Source organism: Pelodiscus sinensis, chromosome 4 (assembly GCF_052426305.1).
Source record: "Pelodiscus sinensis isolate ZL-2025 chromosome 4, ASM5242630v1, whole genome shotgun sequence".
NCBI classification, from domain to species: domain Eukaryota; kingdom Metazoa; phylum Chordata; order Testudines; family Trionychidae; genus Pelodiscus; species Pelodiscus sinensis.
This window is the reverse complement of record NC_143055.1, coordinates 65,859,028-65,884,412: the sequence shown is the minus strand read 5'-3', so window position 1 is coordinate 65,884,412 and position 25,385 is coordinate 65,859,028. Positions and strand designations below refer to the sequence as shown.

Here is a 25,385-nt window from a genome sequence, read left to right as displayed (position 1 = left end):
TTTCATGATCGCTGTCTTCCATGTTCAATTTTTCAACCAGTTCCTCTCTATTTGTTAAAATCAAACCTAAAACAGTTTCTCCCCCAATAGCTTTCTCAATCTTCTGAAATAAAAAATTATCTCCAATGCAGTCCAAGAACTTAATGGATAGTCTGTGTCCCACTGTGTTAGTTTCCCAACATATGTCTGGATAGTTGATGTTCCCCATCACCACCAAATTCTGTGCTTTGGATGATTTTTTTAGTGGTTTAACAAAGCCTCATCCACCTCTTCTGTCTGGGTAGATGGTCTGTGATAGCATGAAATCACCCTTGTTTTTTACCCCTTTTAACAGGCCTGGGAAAAATGTGGCCTGTGAGCTGGATGTGGCCTGCCAAGCCACCAGATCCAGCTTGCAAACATTTCAGGGAGCCCCAAGCAGGCTCCCCACTTGCCTCTCCCCACCCACACACCACTCATAAACATGCCTGTAGGGTGATTTTTCTTTAAAAACTGTGAGTCCGGCGAAGAATTGGGAAAGCTTTAGGAGCAGCTCCTGCTTCCAGCACAATCCCATTGGCCAGTTTCTGGCTAGAAACCAACCGGCCAATGGAAGCGGCTTGTTTCAATAACAGGCAGCCACGAAGCACAAGGGGATCCAAAGCACATAGCTGCAGCCTGTCTGGATGTAGGGCAGACAGCAATGTTCCCTCTAAGCTATGGGGCAGCACAACTTCACAGGGAGCTGACTGACTGGGTGCAGCTGATTAATCACCTGTGAAGCTGTGTAGCTTAGAGGGAACATTGGCTGGCAGGGAGGCTGATTCAGGAATGGGCTGCTGGCTGGTAAGTCTGCTGACCAAACCATGCCTCTGACACCCTAGCCCCTCCCTTTTCCAACTGTCTGCCCCTCACTTCTGCCCCCTATTCCACATACCCATATTCCCTTTGCCCCCCCCCCCCTGCACCCATATCCCCTCCCAGATCTGGCACCCCTATCCCCTGCCCCAGATCACAGTCCCCCCCTGCCATAGCTCACAACCTGAATCTCTGCACACACACCACGTACCTCAATTCCTTGTCCTAGGTCACAATCCAATCCCCAACACCACTGTCCAGTGCCCCAGGTCACAATTGCCTTCTTCACCCAAACTCCCTCCCTTACCTCTTCTGCACCCAACCTCCATCCCAGATACCCACACCTCATCCATTAATATCATGGAAGAGTGTGGCTCTTGACCACTTTCTAAATTCATGAAGTGCCCCCATCAAAAATTATTGCCCCCCCTGCCTTTTAACTTGACCCAGAGACTCTCAACACGTCTGTCTCCTATGTCCATCTCCACCTCAATCCAAGTGTGCACATTTTTAAATATAAGGCAACACCTGTTCCCTTTTCCCCACGCCTATTCTTCCTGCGTAAGATGTACCCCTCTCCCCAGGAAGCATAAGAATCTTACACAAAAAGGGTTTTTTGCACGAAACAGACAGGGCCACACTGCTTGTTTCTGTGCAAAAACAGACCAAAAGAAATTATACAAGAAACGAAGCATGAGAAAATGCTAATCTGCGCATCATTTGCATTGCCTCTTTCGGTAAAACTCATAGTGCAGAAAAAGCCTTAAGGATGAGTGGTATCCAGTGAAACTCCTAGTAGAGACCCAAACTCCTGGCTGTAAATTCAGGCCTATAGTGATTCAGGGCAAGTTCTTAGACTGATTAACCTAGAGAAGAGAATTTCTGGTGCAGTAGCTTCTTGAAGATTTCATAGAATCATCGAATACTAGAACTGGAAGGGACCTCAAGAGGTCATCGAGTCCAATCCCCTGCCCTCATGGCAAGACCAAATACTGTCTAGACCATCCCTGATAGACATTTATCTAACCTACTCGTAAATATCTCCAGAGATGGAGATTCCACAACCTCCCTGGGCAATTTATTCCAGTGTTTGACTACCCTGACAGGAACTTTTTTCTAATGTCCAACCTAAACCTCCCTTGCTGCAGTTTAAGCCCATTGCTTCTTGTTCTATCCTCAGAGGCCAAGACGAACAAGTTTTCTCCCTCCACCTTATGACATCCTTTTAGATATCTGAAAACTGCTATCATGTCCCCCCTCAATCTTCTCTTTTCTAAACTAAACAAACCCAGTTATTTCAGCCTTCCCTCATAGGTCATCTTCTCTAGACCTTTAATCATTCTCGTTGCTCTTCTCTGGACCCTCTCCACTTTCTCTACATCTTTCTTGAAATGCGGTGCCCAGAACTGAACACAATACTCCCTTTGAGGCCTAACCAGCGCAGAGTAGAGCAGAAGAATGACTTCTTGTGTCTTGCTCACAACCCACCTGTTAATGCATCCCAGAATCATGTTTGCTTTCTTTGCAACAGCATCACACTGCTGGCTCATATTCAACCTGTGGTCCACCATAACCCCTAGATCCCTTTCTGCTGTACTCCTTCCCAGACCATCGCTTCCCATTCTGTATGTATGAAACTGATTCTTCCTTCCTAAGTGGAGCACTTTGCATTTGTCTTCATTAAACGTCATCTTATTTACCTCAGACCATTTCTCCAATTTATACAGGTCATTATAAATTATGACCCTATCCTCCAGATTAGTCGCAACCCCTCCCAGCTTGGTATCATCTGCAAACTTAATAAGCGTACTTTCTATACCAATATCTAAATTGTTGATGAAGATATTGAACAGAGCCGGTCCCAAAACAGACCCCTGCAGAGCCCCACTTGTTATGCCTTTCCAGCAGGATTGTGAACCATTAATAACTACTCTCTGAGTACAGTTTTCCAGCCAGTTATGCACCCACCTTATAGTAATCCCATCTAAGTTGTATTTACCTAGTTTATTGATAAGAATATCATGCGAGACCGTATCAAATGCCTTACTAAAGTCTAGGTATACCACATCCACCGCTTCTCCCTTATCCACAAGACTTGTTATGCTATTAAAGAAAGCTATCAGATTGGTTTGACATGATTTGTTCTTTACAAATCCATGCTGGCTGTTCCCTATCACCTTGACACTTTCTAAGTGTTTACAGATTATTTCCTTAATTACTTGCTCCATTAACTTCCCTGGCACAGAAGTTAAACTAACCGGTCTGTAGTTTCCTGGGTTGTTCTTATTTCCCTTTTTCTAGATGGGCACTATATTTGCCCTCTTCTAGTCCTCTGGAATCTTTCCTGTCTCCCATGATTTTCCAAAGATGATAGCTAGAGGCTCAGATACCTCCTCTATCAGCTCCTTGAGTATTCTAGGATGCATTTCATCAGGCCCTGGTGACTTGCAGGCATCTAACTTTTCTAGGTGATTTTTAACTTATTCTTTTTCTATTTTAACTTCTAAAACTACCCCCTTCCCACTAGCATTCACTATGTTAGGTGTTCCTTCAGATTTCTTGGTGAAGACCGAAACAAAGAAGTCATTGAGCATCTCTGCCATTTCCAAGTTTCCTGTTACTGTTTCTCCCTCCTCACTGAGCAGTGGGCCTACCCTCTCCTTGCACTTTCTCTTGCTTCTAGTGTATTTATAAAAAGTCTTCTTCTTTCCCTTGCTTTTGGGCCCTTAACAATGTCTCTTTGAAAAACTACCAACTCTCCTCATTTCATTTGTCTTCATAGTGTTCTTTTCCATTAAAGAAATAAAAGCTTCTAAATAGGGTGCCCTTTAATTGCAGAAAAGCTTGCTTGGACTTGTTTACACCTAGAGGGATGGGAAACTGAGTCACTTGGGGTATGTCTATACTACCACCCTAGTTCGAACTAGGGTGGTAATGTAGGCAACCGGAGTTGCAATTGAAGCCCGGGATTTGAATTTCCCGGGCTTCATTTGCATAAAGCCAGGCGCCGCCATTTTTAAATGTCCGCTAGGCGGACTCCATGCTGCGCGGCTACACGCGGCACGGACTAGGTAGTTTGGACTAGGCTTCCTAGTCCGAACTACCATTACTCCTCGTGAAACGAGTAATGGTAGTTCGGACTAGGAAGCCTAGTACGAACTACCTAGTCCATGCCGCGTGTAGCTGTGCGGCACGGAGTCCGCGCTAGAGGACATTTGAAAATGGCGGCACCCGGCTTTATGCAAATGAAGCCCGGGAAATTCAAATCCCGGGCTTCATTTGCAACTTCAGTTGCCTACATTACCACCTAGTTCGAACTAGGGTGGTAGTGTAGACATACCCTTGCTCACTTGCAAGGCTGTGCCTGATCAGTGTGGGGGTACTGGGGTTACTTACATGCAATTACACTAAGCCTAGGTAGATTAGTGATTTTATCCTCACAATATGCCCATGAGGAAGGGAAGTGCTATTATTTCTATTTTGTATATGGATAACTAAGACACAAAGAATAAATAGTTTTTCTATGGTAACAAAGGAAGTCAAAGGGGAAAACTAGAAATTAAACATAGACCTCCAAGTCTTAACTACAAGACTATCGAGGAAAGGATAACATAGAAGCCAAAGATATCTCAAGTCTAAGTAGAGAGAAAACTTCACATGTCTAGGTCATTTGGCTTAGTGTCCACCTTTTGTGCTCCTGCGTGAGGACAAAATGACTAGGACCTCATTCTGATATTTAGAGGGAAGAGTTTCAAAGAAGCCAAAATACAGAAATGCTAATTATCAACATTTTATAAAAATCTTAGACACTCCATCTGACTAGAAAATTATCAGAAATGTTTTTTGTAAAAACTATACCATATATTTAAATAAACACATGAGCTTTTCCCAGTGAACTCAATGGTAGAGAATTTTTTTCTCTTGCTTTCTAGAACTCCTAATATATTAATGCATCACAGTTTGACTCACTTGCTACCAGTCTGGATTGAATGTTATAGAAATAACCCAGTGATCATCATTGTCACTGAATCGGTAAATTACTCCCAAATTGTAGTATATTTCAAAGTACTAAATAAAAAAAAAACACAAGAAGAAACTAAATAATCATGCATTTTACATTAAAATTGAAGCCTACAAGAAGCAGGATTTTTAGAGTACAAATAAATGTTTTGCCTTGACAAGCTAAATATATATGATGGTTTATTTACAAATATCATTCCTAAATTCCTAACAACATATACTTGAGAAGTATTTTTGAATGCCTAACACTATAGACTATATATAATCTATGAAAATAGCCAAATGTTGGTGTCCTACACACTGAGCAGTGTGAATAGCTATTCTGTGCAACATTCTTTTCATTATCAAATGAATCTCTATTGTATTTAGGAAGCTAGTAAAGGTGTTATATGGCTTTTATTAATAGAATTATGATCTGTGTGGAATGTGAGTTGAGCTTATTTTTCTCCCCAACAACTGTTACTAAATGACATTACCAATTGTAAGAATAGATTATAGGAAAACATTACTGGCTACGTCTAGATTGCATCCCTTTTTCATACAAGGGATGCAAATTAGATGTATCGCAATTGCTAATGAAGCAGGGATTTAAATCTCCCCCGCTTCATTAGCATAAAAATGGCTGCCGCTTTTTTTCGGCACGGAGCTTTGCTGGAAAAAAGCGCCAGTCTAGACACGGATCTTTTGGAAAATAAAGCCTTTTCCGAAAGATCTCTTATCCCTCTTAAAATAAGGGATAAGGGTTCTTTCGGTAAAGGCTTTATTTTCCGAAAGATCCGCATCTAGACTGGCGCTTTTTTCCGGCAAAGCTCCGTGCCGAGAAAAGCAGCAGCCATTTTTATGCTAATGAAGTGGGGGAGATTTAAACAATCCCCGCTTCATTAGCAATTGTGATACATCTAATTTGCATCCCTTTTCATTAGCAATTTACGAAAAAGGGATGCAATCTAGACGTAGCCTACTCCGTTTAACCACATTCACTGCAGTTTAAATGAAGTCACTCTTTTCAGACTGTGGATCTCCAAAAGTGAACTACAATACTATTTATGTCCTATATTTAATGGCTTAGGTCTTTGGGTCTGACCAGCTGTGTTTGTGCAGGCAGGACTGGGCAGGAAAGGTGCTAACAAGGCTTAAAACTATTTTTGTATTTTTATGATCCTGAGAGGAGTGGGAAGCTCCAAGCTTAAATCAGAGCAATCTCAGGGATGGTCTAATTTTACCTATCTGGAGATCACTAGAGCACAGAGTACTCAGCCACAAATCCCATCAATTCCTGACTTCTCCTATGTTGGAGGGGCTCAAGAAAGCTGGTTTATGTCTGTTCTTCCAGAAGTGGAGATTTCTCTACCCAAAGCAGCTAATCTCATCTTTACACAAAGAGGATATATCTGATTTGAGGATCTGACCCAATATCTAGGAGTTACTTGGAGCGAGGTGGAGATGGACATAGGAGACGGAAGTGTTGAGCGTCTCTGGGTTAGGCTAAAAGGGATTAAAAACAAAGGTCATGTCATGCTAGGAGTCTACCTCAGGCCACCTACCCAGGTGGAAGAAGTGGATGAGGCTTTTTTTAAACAACTAACAAAATCATCCAAAGCACAAGATTTGGTGGTGATGGGGAACTTCAGCTATCCAGATATATGTTGGGAAAATAACACAGAGGGGCACAGACTATCCAATAAGTTCTTGGACTGCATTGGAGACAACTTTTTATTTCAGAAGGTTGAAAAAGCTACCCGGGGGGAAGCTGTTCTAGATTTGATCCTAACAAATAGGGAGGAACTAGTTGAGAATTTGAAAGTGGAAAGCAGCTTGGGTGAAAGTGATCATGAAATCATAGAGTTCACAATTCTAAAGAAGGATAGAAGGGAGAACAGCAAAATAGAGACAATGGATTTCAGGAAGGCGGATTTTGGTAAGCTCAGAGAGCTGATAGGTAAGGTTCCATAGGAATTGAGACTGAGGGGAAAAACAACTGAGGAGAGTTGGCAGTTTTTCAAAGGACATTGTAAAGGGCCCAAAAGCAAGCTATTCCGATGTGTTGGAAAGATAGAAAATATGGCAAAAGACCGCCTTGGCTTAACCACGAGATCCTGCATGATCTAAAAATAAAAAAGGAGTCATATAAAAAATTGAAAGTAGGACAAATTACAAAGGATTAATATAGGCAAACAGCACAGGAATGCAGGGGCAAGATTAGAAAGGCAAAGGCACAGAATGAGCTCAAACTAGCTACGGAATAAAGAGAAACAAGAAGACTTTTTATAAATACATTAGAAGCAAGAGAAAGACCAAGGAGAGGGTAGGCCCACTGCTCAGTGAGGAGGGAGAAACAGTAACAGGAAACTTGGAAATGGCAGAGATGCTCAATGACTTCTTTGTTTCGGTCTTCACCAAGAAGTCTGAAGGAACACCTAACATAGTGAATGTTAGTGGGAAGGGGGTAGTTTTAGAAGTTAAAATAAAAAAAGAACAAGTTATAAATCACCTAGAAAAGTTAGATGCCTGCAAGTCACCAGGGCCTGATGAAATGCATCCTAGAATACTCAAGGAGCTGATAGAGGAGGTATCTGAGCCTCTAGCTATCATCTTTGGAAAATCATGGGAGAAAGGAGAGATTCCAGAGGACTGGAAAAGGGCAAATATAGTGCCCATCTAGAAAAAGGGAAATAAGAACAACCCAGGAAACTACAGACCGGTTAGTTTAACTTCTGTGCCAAGGAAGATAATGGAGCAAGTAATTAAGGAAATCATCTGTAAACACTTGGAAAGTGTCAAGGTGATAGGGAACAGCCAGCATGGATTTGTAAAGAACAAATCATGTCAAACCAATCTGATAGCTTTCTTTAATAGGATAACGAGTCTTGTGGATAAGGGAGAAGCGGTGGATGTGGTATACCTAGACTTTAGTAAGGCGTTTGATATGGTCTCGCCTGATATTCTTATCAATAAATTAGGTAAATACAACTTAGATGGGGTTACTATAAGGTGGGTACATAACTGGCTGGAAAACCGTACTCAGAGAGTAGTTGTTAATGGTTCACAATCCTGCTGAAAAGGCATAACAAGTGGGGCTCCGCATGGGTCTGTTTTGGAACCGGCTCTGTTCAATATCTTCATCAACAATTTAGATATTGGTATAGAAAGTACGCTTATTAAGTTTGCAGATGATACCAAGCTGGGAGGGGTTGCGACTAATCTCGAGGATAGGGTCATAATTTATAATGACCTGTACAAATTGGAGAAATGGTCTGAGGTAAATAAGATGAAGTTTAATATAGACAAATGCAAAGTGCTCCACTTAGGAAGGAAGAATCAGTTTCATACATACAGAATGGGAAGCGATGGTCTGGGAAGGAGTACGGCAGAAACGGATCTAGGGGTTATGGTGGACCACAGGTTGAATATGAGTCAGCAGTGTGATGCTGTTGCAAAGAAAGCAAACATGATTCTGGGATGCATTAACAGGTGGGTTGTGAGCAAGACACAAGAAGTCATTCTTCCGCTCTACTCTGCGCTGGTTAGGCCTCAATTGGAGTATTGTGTTCCGTTCTGGGCACCGCATTTCAAGAAAGATGTAGAGAAAGGGTGTCATAAGGAGGAGGGAGAAAACTTGTTTATCTTGGCCTCTGAGGATAGAACAAGAAGCAATGGGCTTAAACTGCAACAAGGGAGGTTTAGGTTGGACATTAGAAAAAAGTTCCTGTCAGGGTAGTCAAACACTGGAATAAATTGCCCAGGGAGGTTGTGGAATCTCCATCTCTGGAGATAACTAAGAGTAGGTTAGATAAATGTCTATCAGGGATGATCTAGACAGTATTTGGTCCTGCCATGAGGGCAGGGGACTGGACTCGATGACCTCTCGAGGTCCCTTCCAGTTCTAGTATTCGATGATTCTGTGAATTACAGTATAGGCTATGCCTCATTCATTTTCAAGTATACTTTTAAAGCAGTCTCGTCATATAGAGATAGGAGCCCTCTCTGTAAGGATATTGTTTTTTTGGTTTGCAAAGTCATTATCCAATAATAATTAAAACACCAAAACGTAAAAAATAAAAACACTATTCAAGAAGTGCATTTATACTAGCTATTCACAATTTCATGTAGTCTAAAGAACTTGGCTTTTGGTCTAAGGCCTCTGAATCCAAGAATTTTGTATAAAAGCACCAATGGTTGTTACTGATTTTTTTTTTTACACCTTACTAAATTCTGACATAAAGGCTCCTAGGTCTGTTAAGCAGAAATGCGTTCCCAATGTTTATAAAAATTAGGGCCAAATTTACTTTTTGTGGGCTCTGATCCACACACATTTGTGGGGCCCCCAGAGGAGCAATGGAATATGACATGGGAAGGTGAGTGCTTGGAGTGAGATGCTGGCCAAGTGCAATGGGCCATGGCATGGCAGGAGCAGTCCCTTTCCGCCCAAGATGAGAATACTTTTTACAAACCGGCAGTCACCAAGTGCACACTGGCCTACTCAGCCCTGTACTGCCAGCATACCCCCTCCCCATCTGGGTGAGTGCAGGCAGTGTCATACAGCTTCCCTACCCAACACCTCCTGGACCTATTATGCCCAGCAACCTCCACTCACTCACAAATGCACAGTACCCTGAATACCACCACCCTGCCCAGTGTCCTTAGCCCCACCATAACTACCCAGTACCCCCACATAGACCCTCCTACTGCTCAGCATCCCAACCAGCACAAATCCACCCCACCCCCACTTTCCTGCACCCTTACCCACAGCCCCACCACCATAACAGGCCCGTATGTGCAGTGTAGGGGTTGCACAGGGTGCAAAAGCATCCACCATGGCCCCCTAAGTAAGCATGCTTTGGCTGGCCAGGGGAAGGCAGGAGCAGCACGCTGCCCAAGCCTCCCTTTCCCATGCTCTGGCTGGCTGGGGGAAGGCTGGGGCTGATTTTCCCGATTACCTGGGGACCATGGGAGGTGCATTCACACCTTTGTGATCCACATTTACAAAAAAAGCACCCCCCCCCCCAAATTCCTGTATACAGAAAACTGAAAACTACAGCGCTTCACACAGACTATCCCTGCTGTCACTGTCTAGCACCCCAAAACACACAAACCTCCTCCACTGCCCGGTGTCTCCCACCTCTCAGCATTCCCTGCACAGATCTACTCTGCCATACCCTGCCTCCAGGTCCTGATGTGACAGTGCAGAACATGTAGGGGGTAGGACAGCAGAAGCTTGGGAGCAGAGAGCAGCTCCATCCTCCAGAGTCCCATGCAGCCCTACTTGCCTGGCACTGGTGCTTACAGTACAGAAGGTGTTTCTTGAATGGCAGGCAGCAGCCTCCAATTTTCCCACTCCTCCACTTCCACAGAACAGCAGGAAAAGGTGGGCCCTGCGCCTAGGGAGCCCAAGGAGTGCAAAGCCTTCTGTGCTCCCAGCTGCCTGCTAGTGCTGGGGGCGGAGAGGAGCCCTCAGCCAGTTGCTGGCCAACAGAAGCAAGCAGTGGGTGGCAGGAGGGGTTATGTGGTGGAGAGGAGCCAGTGGCCCAGGCCAGAGAGTGTAGAGAGAAGTTCTGGCCAGCTGGGCAAGAGGAGCAAATGGTGGTGGGCAAAGCAGAGAAGTGGAACCAGCTGAACTGGACACAGCACAAGTGATCAGGGTAGTGCTCCTTTTGAGTGTGGGCATAGGGGTGTGGCACCATTCTAAATCTGGTACAGGTTGAATCTCTGTTAACCGAGACATCTGGTCCAGCCACATCCGTGGTCCAGCCTGACCACAGATGTTCCAGGATCAGACAGTCCCAGTGGAAGGCTGGTGCCTGGGCTCCCTGTAGCTGGGCTGCCTGGTACGCCACAGCTGGGCTGATAGGTACAACCCAGTGGGGCTGCCTGGTGGGGCCAAGAGTCCGGCTCCCCACAGAGGGGATGCCCAGCATGTCCAGGAGCCCAGCATGCTGCAGAGGGCTGCCTGGTGAGTCCAGGAACCTATACTGTAGTGGGGCTGCCCGGTGGGGCAAGGAACCCTTGCTGTAGTGGGGCCAGGAGCCCAGTGTACAGGGAGCTGGGCTACCTGGCTTAGCAGGGAAGATGGGGACTGGCAGGGAGGTGAGGCTGGCGGACAGGGGAGGGGAGCTGGGCGGCCAGGAGGCTAGCAGCCAATCCAGTGCTTGGGTGGGGGGAGGCGGTAGTAGCGGGGCCAGAAATGACCTCCCTTGGTCCAGCAAAATTCTTCATCTAGAACCACTCAGGTCCCAAGGGTGCTAGACCAGGGAGGTCCAACCTCTACTGATAAACAAGCCTTTATACTCTTATTTCTATGCTCAGCCCTAAGGGTACATCTAGACTACATCCCTCTTTTGACAGAAGGATGTAAATTAGGCACTTCAAAATTGCAAATGAAGCTGGGATTTGAATTTCCTCCGTTTCATTTGCATAATCGTATCATGGCGCTCTTTTGAAAAAGCACTATTTTGAAAATAAAACCGCAGTCTAGACATGGTTCTTTCAAAAACAGAAGCCTTTTTCGAAAGATCCTGTAAACCTCAAAAATGAGGTTTACAGGATCTTTCGAAAAAGCTTTCCCCTCCCACCCTGACCCCATAAATCACAGCTGCTGACTTTCTATTCACTGGTGAGTTTCAAATGTTTACATCTATTAATATGGCTTATATATTTAATTTAAATGGCCTTTATCAGTAGTTTAAGGAAATAGTAAAAATATTACTTCAGTTTTCCCTTAACAGATAGCTATGCTGCTTCTAACTTTAGTTATGAAACCCAATCTTAACAAAAACAAACAAACAAACAAACAAACAAAAAACCTAAGGGAAAAATGTTTCATGTAGACACAAAATGGATTTTTTTGTTTGTTTGGGATTTGTTTGTTTTGGCAAAATGAAAAACACACCAGAAAATGAAACATTTTGTTTAACCCAAAATGAAGCATAATGTTTTTTTCAAAGTTCATTTCAAAATACTTTTTGAAGTTTTAGAATTTTTTTCAGCTAAGATTATTTGCCAAATTCAACAAATTGAACTAATTGAAAATATTTTGTCAAACAAAATTTGCCTTTTTTGCAAACTATTCCTTCAAAAATAATATATATTTTTAAATCCCATGACCATGAAACTGACCAAAATGGGCCTTGAATTTGGTAGGGCCCTACTAATGACACAGCTGAAAACAATAGAAGCCACTATCCAAGTGATTGGTCATGCATGCATGACAAAGTCTGATGAGGCATTAAGTTGTGTAGGATCAGGGGTTCTCTGGTTGCAGCAAAACCTTGTAAGAGACTTTTTGGTTAGGAAGCAGCAGTTGTCCTTGTTATCCAGCAAAAAGGCTTTACTGCTCTGGTCCAACATAAGTTTGCTGCTGGGAGAAACCAGCCCAGTAAACAGCAACCTCACTGTTAACCAATTGCAAAGAAGGAAACAGCTTTACCAGTCACTGAAGAAATGTATCAGGAAGGCAAAATTTAATCTTCAACTAGTCCTTGGGCCTTATCCATGGTTTTAATTAAGAAGAGATGGCAGCACTAGATTCTGTAAGGGCTATGGAAAGCTAAATAAAGTATTTTTGTCCATTACTGTGAAAGCTGGATGCTGTAGTAGGTTCAGTGTGGTTTTCCATGCTAGATCATAAAAGTGATACTGGTAAGGGGAAGTGGAGCTAAGACAAAGGGAAAAGACTGCTTTCACACCAGGACAAGGCCTACAACAATTTAAAATTATGGCATTTGACTTGTGTAATGCAGACACATTTGAGAGGCTTTTAAATAATAGGAATGTTAGATAGTGATTAATGGAATACTCGTCTAACTGCACAATATATTATTGGTTACACAACAATTCTATAGTCCCAGGGGACAGGGATGGCAGAAAGTGTGCTCCTGGCCCCAATCCCGGGAAGCCCCATGCTACCCCACGCTGCTTCCTCTATATCAAAAAACCAATGTATTTAAAAATTGGTTCCCCATGAAGGCCAACTCTTTCCTGCCGCCCCACACTGCTGCCTCTGTATCAGCGGGGGTGGCAGCAGCCCCTGTCTGTGGGGGGTCCGAGCTCTCCATGGACAGAGGCTGTGCCAGCATCCCATGAGGACAGAAGCTGATCCCTGGCCCCCCTCTTCTGTTGCCTCTCTCTAATGGAGACAGCAGTGTGTGTGTGTGTGTGTGTGTGTGTGTGTGCGCGCGCATTGGGGGGCAAGCAGCTCCATGGGGCCAGGAAAGCCAGTTCTCCAGGTGTATTGCTCCTGTCTTGTTCCCCCGACCCTCCCATGCTGCTGCCTCTGATAGAGAGGCAGCAGCATGGGGAGGGGCCAAGCAATTTGTGTGAGCCAATACACGCAGGAAGCTGGCTTAAAAGTCGGCTTCCCATGTGTACCAGCTCCCACCTGCTCCTTTCACCTTCCACATTGCTGCCTCTCTATTAGGGGTAGGAATCCGGGTGGCTCCATGGGATGTGGTACTTATGGGGAGCCGGCTTAAAAACTGGGGGGCAGAATGTGAGTAGGCAATAAGATTAACCAATAAGCCTAGGTTTATCTTTTAATTGTGTACTTGACTACATGCTAACATTCCTACTAGATAAAGTATTGCATTGCGTATCTGTTATAGTAGCCATGGATGACAGATCTTTCATAAAAGGAGGAGCACAAGGCCCTGCCCCTCTGTGGTCCTGTTCCTGCCCTCCTTTTCCCTGGAAGTCCTGTCCCCTACCCAGTATGGAATCCAAAGCCTAGCCACGGTAATAGCGTCCCCGCACTCAACTTGCTGGGTGGGAGGCCTAAGAGCAGCCTCTGATTCATGTCTCCACCCATGGAAAGTTGAGAGTCCAGGGCTCTCCACAGGTGCCCAGGCTTCCCAGGCAGCTATGTCATGTCAGCCTAGCTCCAGCTTCTACCTATGGAAAGGGGAAAAGGACTCAGGGGAGCCAAATATCAGCAGCTGGGCTGAGGTAGAAGCTACCCAGGGAGCCTGGACCACTGTGGGGAGCCCCAGACTCTATACCTGTCCTGGGTGGTGCACCCCAGGGAGCAGGAACAAGGGCCAGAGGCCACTCTGGGGCCCCATTCCCCCAGCCCAGATGAGGTGGATTGTCCAGAGCTTCTCAAAGCTACTCAGGATTCCTACGTGGCTTACCTTGGCATCTGGCCTGGTTGGGGGGGGGGGAGCGGGGCTCTGGTTAGAAGAGGAGGGAGCAGGGGGTGAGGACCTGTCCTGAAATGTGGAAAGGCCATGGTCCCAACTGGCTGTCCTGTTCCAGCACCCTTGTACCTAGATAAGATTGTGGTCCTTGTTAAAAACCTTTGAACAGGAGCAGATATATTTACAGTCTGTGATAAGTAAAGCATAAGATTTTGTCACAGATATTTTTAGTAAAAGTCACAGACAGGTCACAGGCAATAAAGCAAAAGTCTTGAAGCCGTGACAAAATGGGATATTTTACTAAAAATATCTATGACAAAATGGGAGATCAGCTGTGGGAGGCCAGTCAGAGATTCAGGGAGCCCCCTACCAGTGGGGATGGGCTCAGAGCTCCAGGTTCTTCCAGCCACCCATGGAGACCAGGAGTTCCAGGGTACTTCCACTGGGTGGCAGGAGCCCCTGCAGCTTCTGGCCAAAGGGGGGGGGGAGGCTTAAGCTATGGGGGTCACTGAAACGTGCAGATTCCATGGCCTTCATAACATCCATGAAAAAAAAACATTACCTTAGTGACGAGTTTAAGATCACCAATCTGAACCTGAACCAAAAGAAATGTGAGATATTCCAAAAAGAAAAAATCTGTCTTGGATACACAATCAATGACAAGGGAATTTCTGTCATTCAAAGGAAAACAGTGCATAATGGTCAATCCATCAGGCACTTGCAGACATGTAGAGTGGAGACCACTCTTTCTATTACAGAATAGTCATGTTCAACCATACGTACATGTACCCCTGGGGATACTCAGGGGTACATCATATTATCTAGATATTTGCCTTGTTTTACAACAGGCTACATTAAAAGCACAAGCAATGTCACTAAAAACTAAAATTTTCATACAATGATTTGTATATAGAGTAATATAAACAATACATTGAATTACAGTATTTATATTCCAATTGATTTATTATTTTATAATTTCATGTGATTGAAAGGAAATCAGGAAGTGGGGGAGCCCAAGTAGATTCAGGTGGGAGTAAAATCATTTTGGGTTGGTGATGTGAAAGTCTTGTCAGAAAAACAAACATTCTGTAAATATGTAAATAGGTTTGTATAAATTTTAATTTGTTAAATTTCTCTTCTTTTTTCCTTCTAGCATGAGTCATTCAGGGTGTCATCTTTTTAATGGTTGCCAATGGGTAAGCTCCTTTGGTCTGTCACAGAATCATAGAGCTGGAAGAGACCTCAGGAGGTCATCAAGTCCAGCCCTCTGCCCAAGGCAGGACCAATCCCAACTAAATCAACCCAGCCAGGGCTTTGTCAAACCGAGACTTAAAACCTTCTAGGGATGGAGATTCCACCACCTCCCTAGGTAACCCATTCCAGTGCTTCACCATCCTCCTAGTGAAATAGTTTTTCTTAATATCCAACCTAGATCTCTCCCACTGTAACTTGAGACCATTGCTCCTTGTTCTGCTATCCGTCACTACTGAGAATAGACTTTCTCCATCCTCTTTGGAACTTCCCTTCAGGAAGTTGAAGGCTGCTATCAAATCACCCCTTATTCTTCTCTTCTGCAGACTAAACAAACCCAAATCCTTCTGTCTTTCCTCATAGGTCATGCGCTCCAGCCCCCTAATCATTTTGGTCGCCCTCTTCTGGACCCTCTCCAATGCGTCCACATCCTTTCTATAGTGGGGGCCCCAGAACTGGACACAATATTCCAGATGTGGCCTCACCAGAGCCAAATAAAGGGGCATAATGACATCTCTGGATCTGCTGTCAATGCTCCTCCTAATGCATCCTAATATGCCATTAGCCTTCTTGACTACAAGGGCACACTGTTGACTAATATCCAGCTTCTCATCCACTGTAATCCTCAGGTCCTTTTCTGCAGGGGTATGTCTACACTGCATTCCTCTTTTGAGAGAGGAATGCAAATGCAGCTGAGTGAAATTTCAAATGAAGCGTGGATTTGAATTTCCCGTGCTTCATTTGCATAATCACATCCAGGCACTATTTTGAAATACCCTATTGCGAAAAAAGAAATGCAGTCTAGAAGCGGTTATTTCAAAAGAAAACTGTTCTTTCGAAATTACCCTTACTCCTCATAAAATGAGGTTTCTTGAAAGAGGAATGCAGTGTAGACATACCCCAAAACTGCTACTTAGCCATCGGTCCCCAGCCTGTAAAAATGCTTGGAATTCTTCCGTCCCAAGTGCAGGACTCTACACTTGTCCTTGTTGAACCTCATCAGATTTCTTTTGGCACAATCCTCTAATCTGTCCAGGTCACTCTGGACCCTATCCCTGCCCTCCAGCATATCTACCTCTCCCCTTAACTTAGTGTCATCTGTGAACTTGCTGAGGGTGCAATCCATCCCCTCATCCAGGTCATTAATACAGAGGTTGAACAAAACCAGTCCAAGAACAGATCCTTGGGGCACTCTGCTAGACACTGACCGCCAACCTGACATCAAGCCGTTGATCACTACCTGTCGGGCCCAACAGTCTAGCCAGCTTTCTATCCATCTTAGAGTCCATGTATCCAATCCATATTCCCTTAACTTGCTGGCAAGAATATTTTAGGAGACCATATCAAAAGCTTTGCTAAAGTCAAGGTATAGCACATCCACTGACTTTCCCATATCCACAGAGCCAGTTACCTCATCATAGAAGCTGATCAGATTGGTCAGGCACGACTTGCCCTTCGCGAATCCATGTTGACTATTCCTGATCACGGCTCTTCCAACGGCTTCAAAGTGGATTCCTTGAGGATCCCCTCCATGATTTTTCCAGGGACTGAGAAAAGGCTGACTGGTCTGTAGTTCCCTGGATTGTCCTTCCTTTTTTTAAAGATAGGCACTACATTTGCCTTTTCCCCATCATCCGGGAACTCTCCCGATCTCCACGAGTTTTCAAAGATAATGGCCAAAGGTTCTGTAATGACATTTGCCAACTCCCTCAGTACCCTTGGATGCATTAAACTCGGGCCCATGGATTTGTGTATGTTTAGCTTTTCTAAACAGTTCCTATCTTGTTCTTTCCTCACCAAGGGCTGTCCAACTCTTTCTCTTACTGTGTTGCCTAGTGCATTTGTCTGGGAGCTGACCTCGTCCATGAAGACAGAGGCAAAGAAAGCATTGAGTACTTCTGCTTTTTCCACATCATCTGTCACTAAGTTACCTCCCTCATCCAGTAAGGGCCCCACATCCTCTCTGATCACCCTCTTATTGCTAATATGCCTATAGAAACCTTTCCTGTTGTCCTTCACATCCCTTGCTAGCTGCAATTCCAATTGCATTTTTGCCTTCCTGATAACTCCCCTGCATTCTCGAGCAATATATTTATACTCCTCCCCAGTCATCTGTCCAAGTTTCCACCTCTTGTAAGCTTCCTTTTTGTGTTTAAGCTCACCAAGGATGTCCCCGGTAAGCCAATCTGGTCATCTACCATATTTGCTTTTCTTGCTGCACATTGGGATGGTTTCTTCCTCTGCCTTTAATAAGGCATCTTTAAAATACTGCCAGCTGTCCTGGACTCCTTTCTCCTTCATGTAAGCATCCTAGGGAATCCTGCCCATCAGTTATCTGAGGGTGTCAAAGTCTGCTTTTCTGAAGTCCAGGGTGTATATTTTGCCACTCACCTTTCTACCTTTGGTCAGGATCCTGAAATCTACCACTGCATGATCACTGCTTCCTAGGTTGTCACCCACCTCTACTTCCCCTACTAGTTGCTCCCTGTTTGTGAGCAGCAGGTCAAGTTGTGCATGGCCCCTGGTCAGTTCCTTCAGTACTTGTACCAAGATGTTATCCCCAATATTCTCCAAAAACTTCCTGGATTGTCTGTGCACTGCTGTATTGGTCTCCCAACAGATGTCAGGGTGATTAAAGTCCCCCATGAGAACCAGGGCCTACGATCTGGAAGCTTCTCTCAGTTGTCCAAAGAAAGCCTCATCTACCTCATCCACCTGATCTGGTGGTCTATAGCAGACGCCAACCACAACATCACCCTTGTTGCTTCCTTCTCTAAACTTAACCCATAGACTCTCAACAGGCTTTTCTCCCTCTATATACTGGATCTCCAAGCAATCATACGGCTCTCTTCCATACAATGCAACTCCTCCTCCTTTTCTCCCCCACCTGTTCTTCCTGAACAATTTATACCCTTCTCGACAGTGCTCCAGTCATGCGAGTCATCCCACCAAGTTTCCGTTATTCCAATCAAATTCTAGTTCTTCTTTCGGGCCAGGGCTTCTAATTCTTCCTGTTTGTTTCCCAGGCTTCTTACATTTGTGTACAAACACCTTAGATAACCAGTTGATTGCCCTACCTTCTCCATCTGAATCAGGAGTCCTCCTTTGTTGCTCGTTCCTCCTTGTGATTCTTCCTGGTGTCCGAGTTCCTCACTTACCTCAGGACTTTGGTCACCGTCCCCAAACGAACCTAGTTTAAAGCCTTCCTCACTAGGTTTGCAAGCCTGCCCGTGAAGATGCTCTTTCCTCTCTTGGTTAGGTGGATCCAATCTCTTCCTAACAATCCTTGTGCCCGGAGCAGAATCCCATGGTCAAAGAAACCAAAGCCCTCTCTCCCACACCACCTGCGCAACCATGCATTTACTTCCTCAATTCGACGATCCCTACCCAAACCTTTTCCTTCAACCGGAAGGATGGACGAGACCACCACTTGTGCTTCAAATTCTTTGATCCTTCTTCCCAGTGCTTCATAATCTGCTGTGACCCGCTCAAGGTCATTCTTGGCCATATCGTTAGTTCCCACGTGGAGAAGCGGGAAGGGGTAGCAATCCAAAGGTTTAATCACTTTCGGAAGACTCTCGGTCACATCCTGAATGCGAGCTCCTGGTAAGCAGCATACATAGATCTGACTAATGGCTGTACTAAGCACCCTCCTTTCAGGTTAAATGGAAGGAGCAATTATGTAGTGAGGTAGCTGGAAACACCATCCAAAGAGAAACTAAATCCTGGAAGCTGAGGTATTCCCTGCTTGCAAATGCAGGATTAGGATACTGTTTGGTAAGCTGGGGGTGTATGTTCCTTTTCTTTTGTAACTAGAATGACGACTTTACACATTTTTGTCATGCAAAATAATCAACCTTAGGTACCCTTCACCACAAATAAAAGGAAAAACTAGGCACAATCATAAACCTATATAGGCCCTGACCCACACGTTTAGTGCTATATACCTGAGCAGTCTCACTGAGTTCATCGAGACAACTATGAATATAAAGTTGAGCATGTGAATGTTTGCAAGATCAGAGCCAAAGTTAAAAAATAATCCCGGTAATGGGAACTTTATAATAGACCTGATCCTTCTCTCATTGAAGCTATTTTAAAATATGGGTGTTACCATTAGCTTCACTGGGAATGGAAGTAGGCTCTTATGACTTATTTTAAGACATTAACTTTCCCATTTGAAATGGATCCATCAGAAAAGAAAAAATATATTTAATGTCTTATTCGCATATGTGTCTATACATAGAAATTTATTCCGTATGGATACATCTACACTGCATGGCTCTTTTGGGGTATCAGAGGTATCCCAAAATAGCTACCCTGCATTTACACAAGCCGCCCATTATTTTGAAATATTTTTCAAAATAATGTGTGTGCTATTTTGCTATCCCAGTAAACCTCGTTGTATGAGGGATAAAGGATGGCTGTGTAGACGTGCCAAATTTCAAAAGCTATTTTGAAATTGTTTCAAAAGAAGATATGTAATTTGCATAGTACAAATTGTGTATCTTATTTCAAATTTAGGGTGCTGTGTAGATGCACCCTATATGGCTACTGTAATTTATACATGCATATTTATTTTTTGGAACTTTGAACACCCAGATAGAGCTCAGAAATACAAAAGCAACATACATTACACATTTGTTATTTTTTACTCAGAAACTACCTTCTATTTTTTAACAAGAGACCTGCTCATTTCCCCATAGCCCCTTCTCATTGATCTCTTTTCATTAAAATAAATCCACTTTCACCAAATTTAACATTACTTAACTTAAATTACAAAATTCAGCCACATTCTCCCCCACCAACTCCCTGGAAATCATTATTTTTTAAATCAACCCAAAATCACTGCTAAACTGTATTGCAGATAACAGCTAAGAAATCCAAAGTTAAGGATCACATATTGTTCTTAATGAAAACCAATGCTATATAAAATAACTGTTCAGTGCAACAAGACATCATCATCTTTAATCTTAAATATACATGTTCCTTCGGGCCTATTTTTTGGGGGGGGGGTCTACCAACTAGTGACATATCACAAATAAACTAAATAGACAGAAATTCCATCTTCTGTAACTGTATTGACACCCCCACTCTCCAATGGCTCACCTGAAGAACTGGGACCTTTAGATCAGTTCAGACCTCTTAGCCACTTGAGCTAACTGTAGCTTTAAGCAGTAGTAAATTCTTATAATTCACTTCCAAAATATGGGTCTCATCTTCCTATATGGACAAGTCACATAGGAAGATAAGACCCATATTTTGGCAGTGAATTTCAGATAACAAAGGAACAATAAGACTCAGGACTCTTGGGTTTATTTCCAGTTTCTGTAAGGGAATGTGCTATAATGTGCTATAGTGGTTAAAATATTCTTCTAAGCCTGGTTCCACTATCTACTCCAGCCTGTCTCAGTCTTCCTCTCTCACTCAGCACCTGTCTTAGTCTCCCTCACAAGCACTTCACCCCCACTGCATTAAATTCAGGGTAATTCCTTTTCCTGTATGCTACATGAGTTCTAGAAGCGATCTCAGACAGATATGGGAGTAATTTCAGGGAAACTTCATCCCAGAAGTCTTGAGCTGAACAGGAGCATGCTCATCAGTGGGGATGCTGCATGTGCACACAGGAATGATGTAGAGGTTGAACATGCTCAGAACAGATGGACTCTTTGGAGAATATTGCTGTCAAACTGACAAATCTCTGCTTGAGCAAGTGTGTACTGTAATTTTCAGAGGCTTAGAACTTGATCAAATATGGGTGGATTTTTATGAGGATGCTGAAAAGTCCATTTCTGACTTTTTGGTAATATTCCTGCCAAATGTTAAGTCCTTTGGCTATTCTAAAACATGACGATTCTAGAGCGTCTCAAAGAAATGGTTGTAATGATTTTAATATGGGCAAAGCAAAATATTTGTCCTTAATTTGTTGAAATATTCTAAAATACTCTGCCTGAATCAGAAACATGGCATGGAAAATTCAGAAACATGGCATGGATACTTCTGGTATCCTGAAATAGTGTTTTCTGCATCTTGACAGCACGTTATTTCAAAATAGCTTTCAAAATAACAGGCATGCTATTCCAACATCCCTGTAAACCTTGTTCCATGAGAATTAAGGGACGTTTTGGAATAGCGCTTTATAACACTGCCAAATTTTGAAATAAGATATTTTGAAATTAACTTGAAATACGCTATGCAATTTGTATAGCTCAAATTGCATAGCTTATTTCAAGCTAAGGGTGCAATGTAGATGCATCCCAGCAGTGTTATATGAAACAAATCATAGGGCCTTATAATGGAAAGTCCTGGGCAGCCTTAACTGTAGGAGTAACTATCAGTGCTGCCCATAATCATTCAGTTTTATACAATATCTCACACGTTAACCTATAACTCATAACTAATGTTTTCTAATATATGTTTCTCTGGAACATTCCTCCTTGTAATTTTTTGATATAAACAATATCAAACATAAAGAGATCTAATAATTAAATTTCCTGATAATAATAGAAAAGATTCCACCAGCTATACTCACAATATGTGGAGCATTTCATGGAGAAAATTTCTACTTAAGATAAGGATGACAGAATATGGCCCAAAATAAACAAAATGATAATGTTGTAATATGAGCTATCTTATATTGAAAAACAAATCACACACAAGTTGGCTTAATGAAAATATATTTTTTAAATCACATGAGAAGTTAAATACCTAACTCCAACAAAAACAATCCAATGGCAATAAACTAAAATAATAAGTACAAACATACCTTGCCCTTGAGGAATTCCATAAAATTCAGCAGCTATCCTTGCTGCCTCCTTACGATTCCCTTTTACAATGTAGAAATGACTGAGGATGGCAAGGCTGATTTTCACAAAAAGTTTAAAACAAAAAAGTGAAAGTATAGTAAAGTAGACATTGGAGAGTTGCTGGGCAAAAGGGCGATTTTCCTCTATGACAGTCATAGCTGCACCAGAGTGTTTGTCAGTGTTTCGGTACAAATCTCAAATGTGTTAATAAGATCATATGGCTCCAGTCAGGCACTCCTCAGTGCCAGGGACAGCTGGTACTGAGGAAAGAAAATATCAGCTGGTCATGATGCTTGCTGCTCAAAATATGATGATTATTTATACTGTACATAGTATTGAGTTCACTACAGCTCGTGCTGGCCTGATGATATTCAGCTAGAGCAGAATATCCACAAACAATTTCCGACATTCAGTTTCCAAGATTCTTCCATTTAAAAGGTCTTTTTCATTCCAGAATTTTTCTCTAATTATTTCTACTTTTTCTTACTTACAAACACTGTCAGAATTGTTATTTTAAAACCCTTTTACTCAGAGTTGCCAATGAAAGTGCTTTGTAACCTTCAATATGAAACCAATTTTCCCCAGATGTGTTCCCTCTGTTTCTCATGTTATTACTGTTAGGTTTCTAGGATGATGGACTGCTGCCATATATTTTTCTAACAAAACCATATCCTATCAGTAAAGAATTTTTTTTTTAAATATATGGATTTGCAAATAGATAAGAAAATGCAAAGTAGAATAAATTTTGGCCTATCAATTTCTATCAATTTAGTGTGTCTCTAATTCAGGAGTGACAGGAATAATGACATGTTACTCCAGAGTACCTGTTTTGCATCTAGTATTGATGGTTTACCTAACTGTTAACTGATATAATATCAAATAGCTGCCAAGAGAAACAAATCCTGTATTGCTCTTATAATTAGATCTGCTGCTCAAAATATTTAAAAATTCATAGGACGAAGCACCTGTAAATATACAATAGGGAATAATCCTGCACTGGCAGAGATTATGACCCAGTAGGTCTTTTCTGATACGCACTTTTATTATGGTGTGCCATGTTATTTTATATCTATGATGTGGCGGGTTTATGTCTTGACTTGTTTGAATGCATTCCTTAAATTCTTCAAAGAGAACTGATTATAAACCCATTACTCACACTGATCACTTGTTCCATTAGTGTGAGTAACTGCTCACAAGGAAGCAATGACTTCACAATGTGACACAAACAGAAGAGCAGCAGGATAGATCAAGATTCTTCTGAGAGAGCCACAGTCCAAAAATAACATATTAGGACAGAACATCTGTGGATCTCACACTATTCTTTTTTTTAAAATTTTGAATATAAAAAAGGAATTAATATATTTAAACATAATATGAAAGTATCAACCCAAAAATATAGACTGCAACTTCCTACTCTTTCAGAAATTTTAAGAAAGGATTTTTGTTAAACTTATCAGGTCAGATTACTCCTCTAATTTGCTCTAATTTGAGGTATGTAATACCGGAAGACTACTACTACTGACTAGAATCTGTCACTGTGTGAACTTCCTTATTTGATCTGCCGTGCTATATAAATCTTAAATCTGAAACACCCTTTCTACTCTATTCCTGGCTCTTTTGCACAACAATTACAACTCATGCAAACTTCTCTATGAATTTTAGAATATGCAGGAGGTACTAATGGCACGCATGATCCGAAGCCCACTCGATTCAATGTAAAGACCCCCTCTGATTTCAGTGACCTTTCGGTTGGGCCCTTAGGCAGAACTACCAAACATATTTTCATGTGTGACTCAAAATAGGATTTCAATGCATGTTACCAGAGTAAAAATGGCAAAATTATAAATCTACTTACCACGGAGCTCTCAGGCTAAGTTGTTAATGTGAAAAGTGCAATGATTTCTGAAACAAGGTTGCCAGCTTCTAACTGCAGAAAACCAAATATCCTTGCCCCACCCACTGCCCCACTTCTTCCCCATGTACTGCCCCTTCTCCAAGGCCCCCTTGCTCACTCCATTCCCCCTTACTTCCTCTACTCACTCTCACTCACTCACTCACTCACTCATTTTCACCAGATTGGGGCAAAGTGCTGGGGTGTAAGAGGAGTTGAGTGCTCCCAGTTGGGTGCAGGCTCTGAGGTGGATCCAGGAATGAGATGTTTGGGATGCAGAAGGGAGCTCTGGTCTGGGGTCAAGGCATTTGGAGTCTGTAATGGAGTTTCAGGCTGGGTCTGGGGATTGGGGTGTAGAAGGAAGATGATGGCTTCAGCTGGGAGTGTGGGCTCTGGAATGAGAGTTCGGGATATAGTAAAGGGGGCTCTGGACTTGAGCAGGGAGTTGGGATATGGGAGGGGATAAGCGCTCCATCTGGGGATGTGGGGTCTGGGGTGTGGCCAGGAAACAGGGGATTGGGGTACAGGATAGGGCTCTGGGCTGAGGGAGGGGGCTGTGGAGTGGGAAGGGATATGAGCTGAGATGTGGGCTCTGGGGTAGGGCCAGAAATGAGGGGTTCCAGGATATAAGAGGGGGATCCAGGCTGATGTTGGGGGAAGAAAGGGAATGGATCTGACTGAGGGTGTGGGCTCTGGGATGGGACCAGGAATGAGGGTGTGACGGGGTGAGCAAACCCCTCACTAGAATGGGAGGGATGAAAACCCTGTGGGCGGAGGAAGTCCCGCTCCTTCAAGCAGACTGGGCATGCTCCAAGTGCAGGGGCAGTATACAAGGCCAGGGAGCAGCTCAGTCTAGGGTGGCCAGGGAAGGGGAAGGTTTTCTAGATGGAGCTCCAGCACTGTTACAGCCCATGGTCCAGATAGAGGGAGCTGAGAGGCAGCAACTGCTCAACCCCTATGGAGATCCAGGGAGAAATCACTGCAGGGGAACAGGGAGAGCCAATGGCTACATGAGATGACTCCCTGATGGGACTGGTAGGAAGTGACCCAGGGAAGGTGCAGGAGCCGCCCATCCCACCCAGGTATCCTCAGTGTATTTCGGCAGGTGTCCTGCTGAGAGGGAGCGGTAGGCAACTCATACGCTCATAGGGCCCTGGGTTGGGACCCAGTGGAGCAGGGTGCTCCTACCAGGGGCAAAACCCTGACTCACTGACTCTGGCCATTAGGCCTTACTGCCCTGCAAACAGGGGCACTTATTGACTCTGGTCATTAGGCCCTAGTACTCTGGAGTCAAGGACATCTATTGATTGTGACTAGGAGACTGTTAGCCTTATGGAGCAGACTACCAGTGGACTGAGAGTCCTGCACGGGGCAAGGGAGTTACGGACTAGCGAGTGGGCCGGGAGTCTGGTGACCAATCAAGTGCAGCAACCACACATCAGAATAGCCAGTCAC

The 25,385-nt window shown here is 43.5% G+C and overlaps 1 protein-coding gene across 1 annotated transcript in view; it reads right to left on the bottom strand.

The window, feature by feature from the left end:
* ASB5 (ankyrin repeat and SOCS box containing 5) overlaps nt 1-22,292 on the bottom strand; it is a 63,340-nt gene extending 41,048 nt beyond the window's left edge. The window contains exon 1 of the mRNA XM_006131593.5: nt 22,000-22,292. Coding sequence (XP_006131655.1) covers nt 22,000-22,195 — 196 coding nt within the window. The 5' untranslated portion in view covers nt 22,196-22,292. The remainder of the gene's footprint in view (nt 1-21,999) is intronic.
* Nucleotides 22,293-25,385: the final 3,093 nt, after the last annotated feature.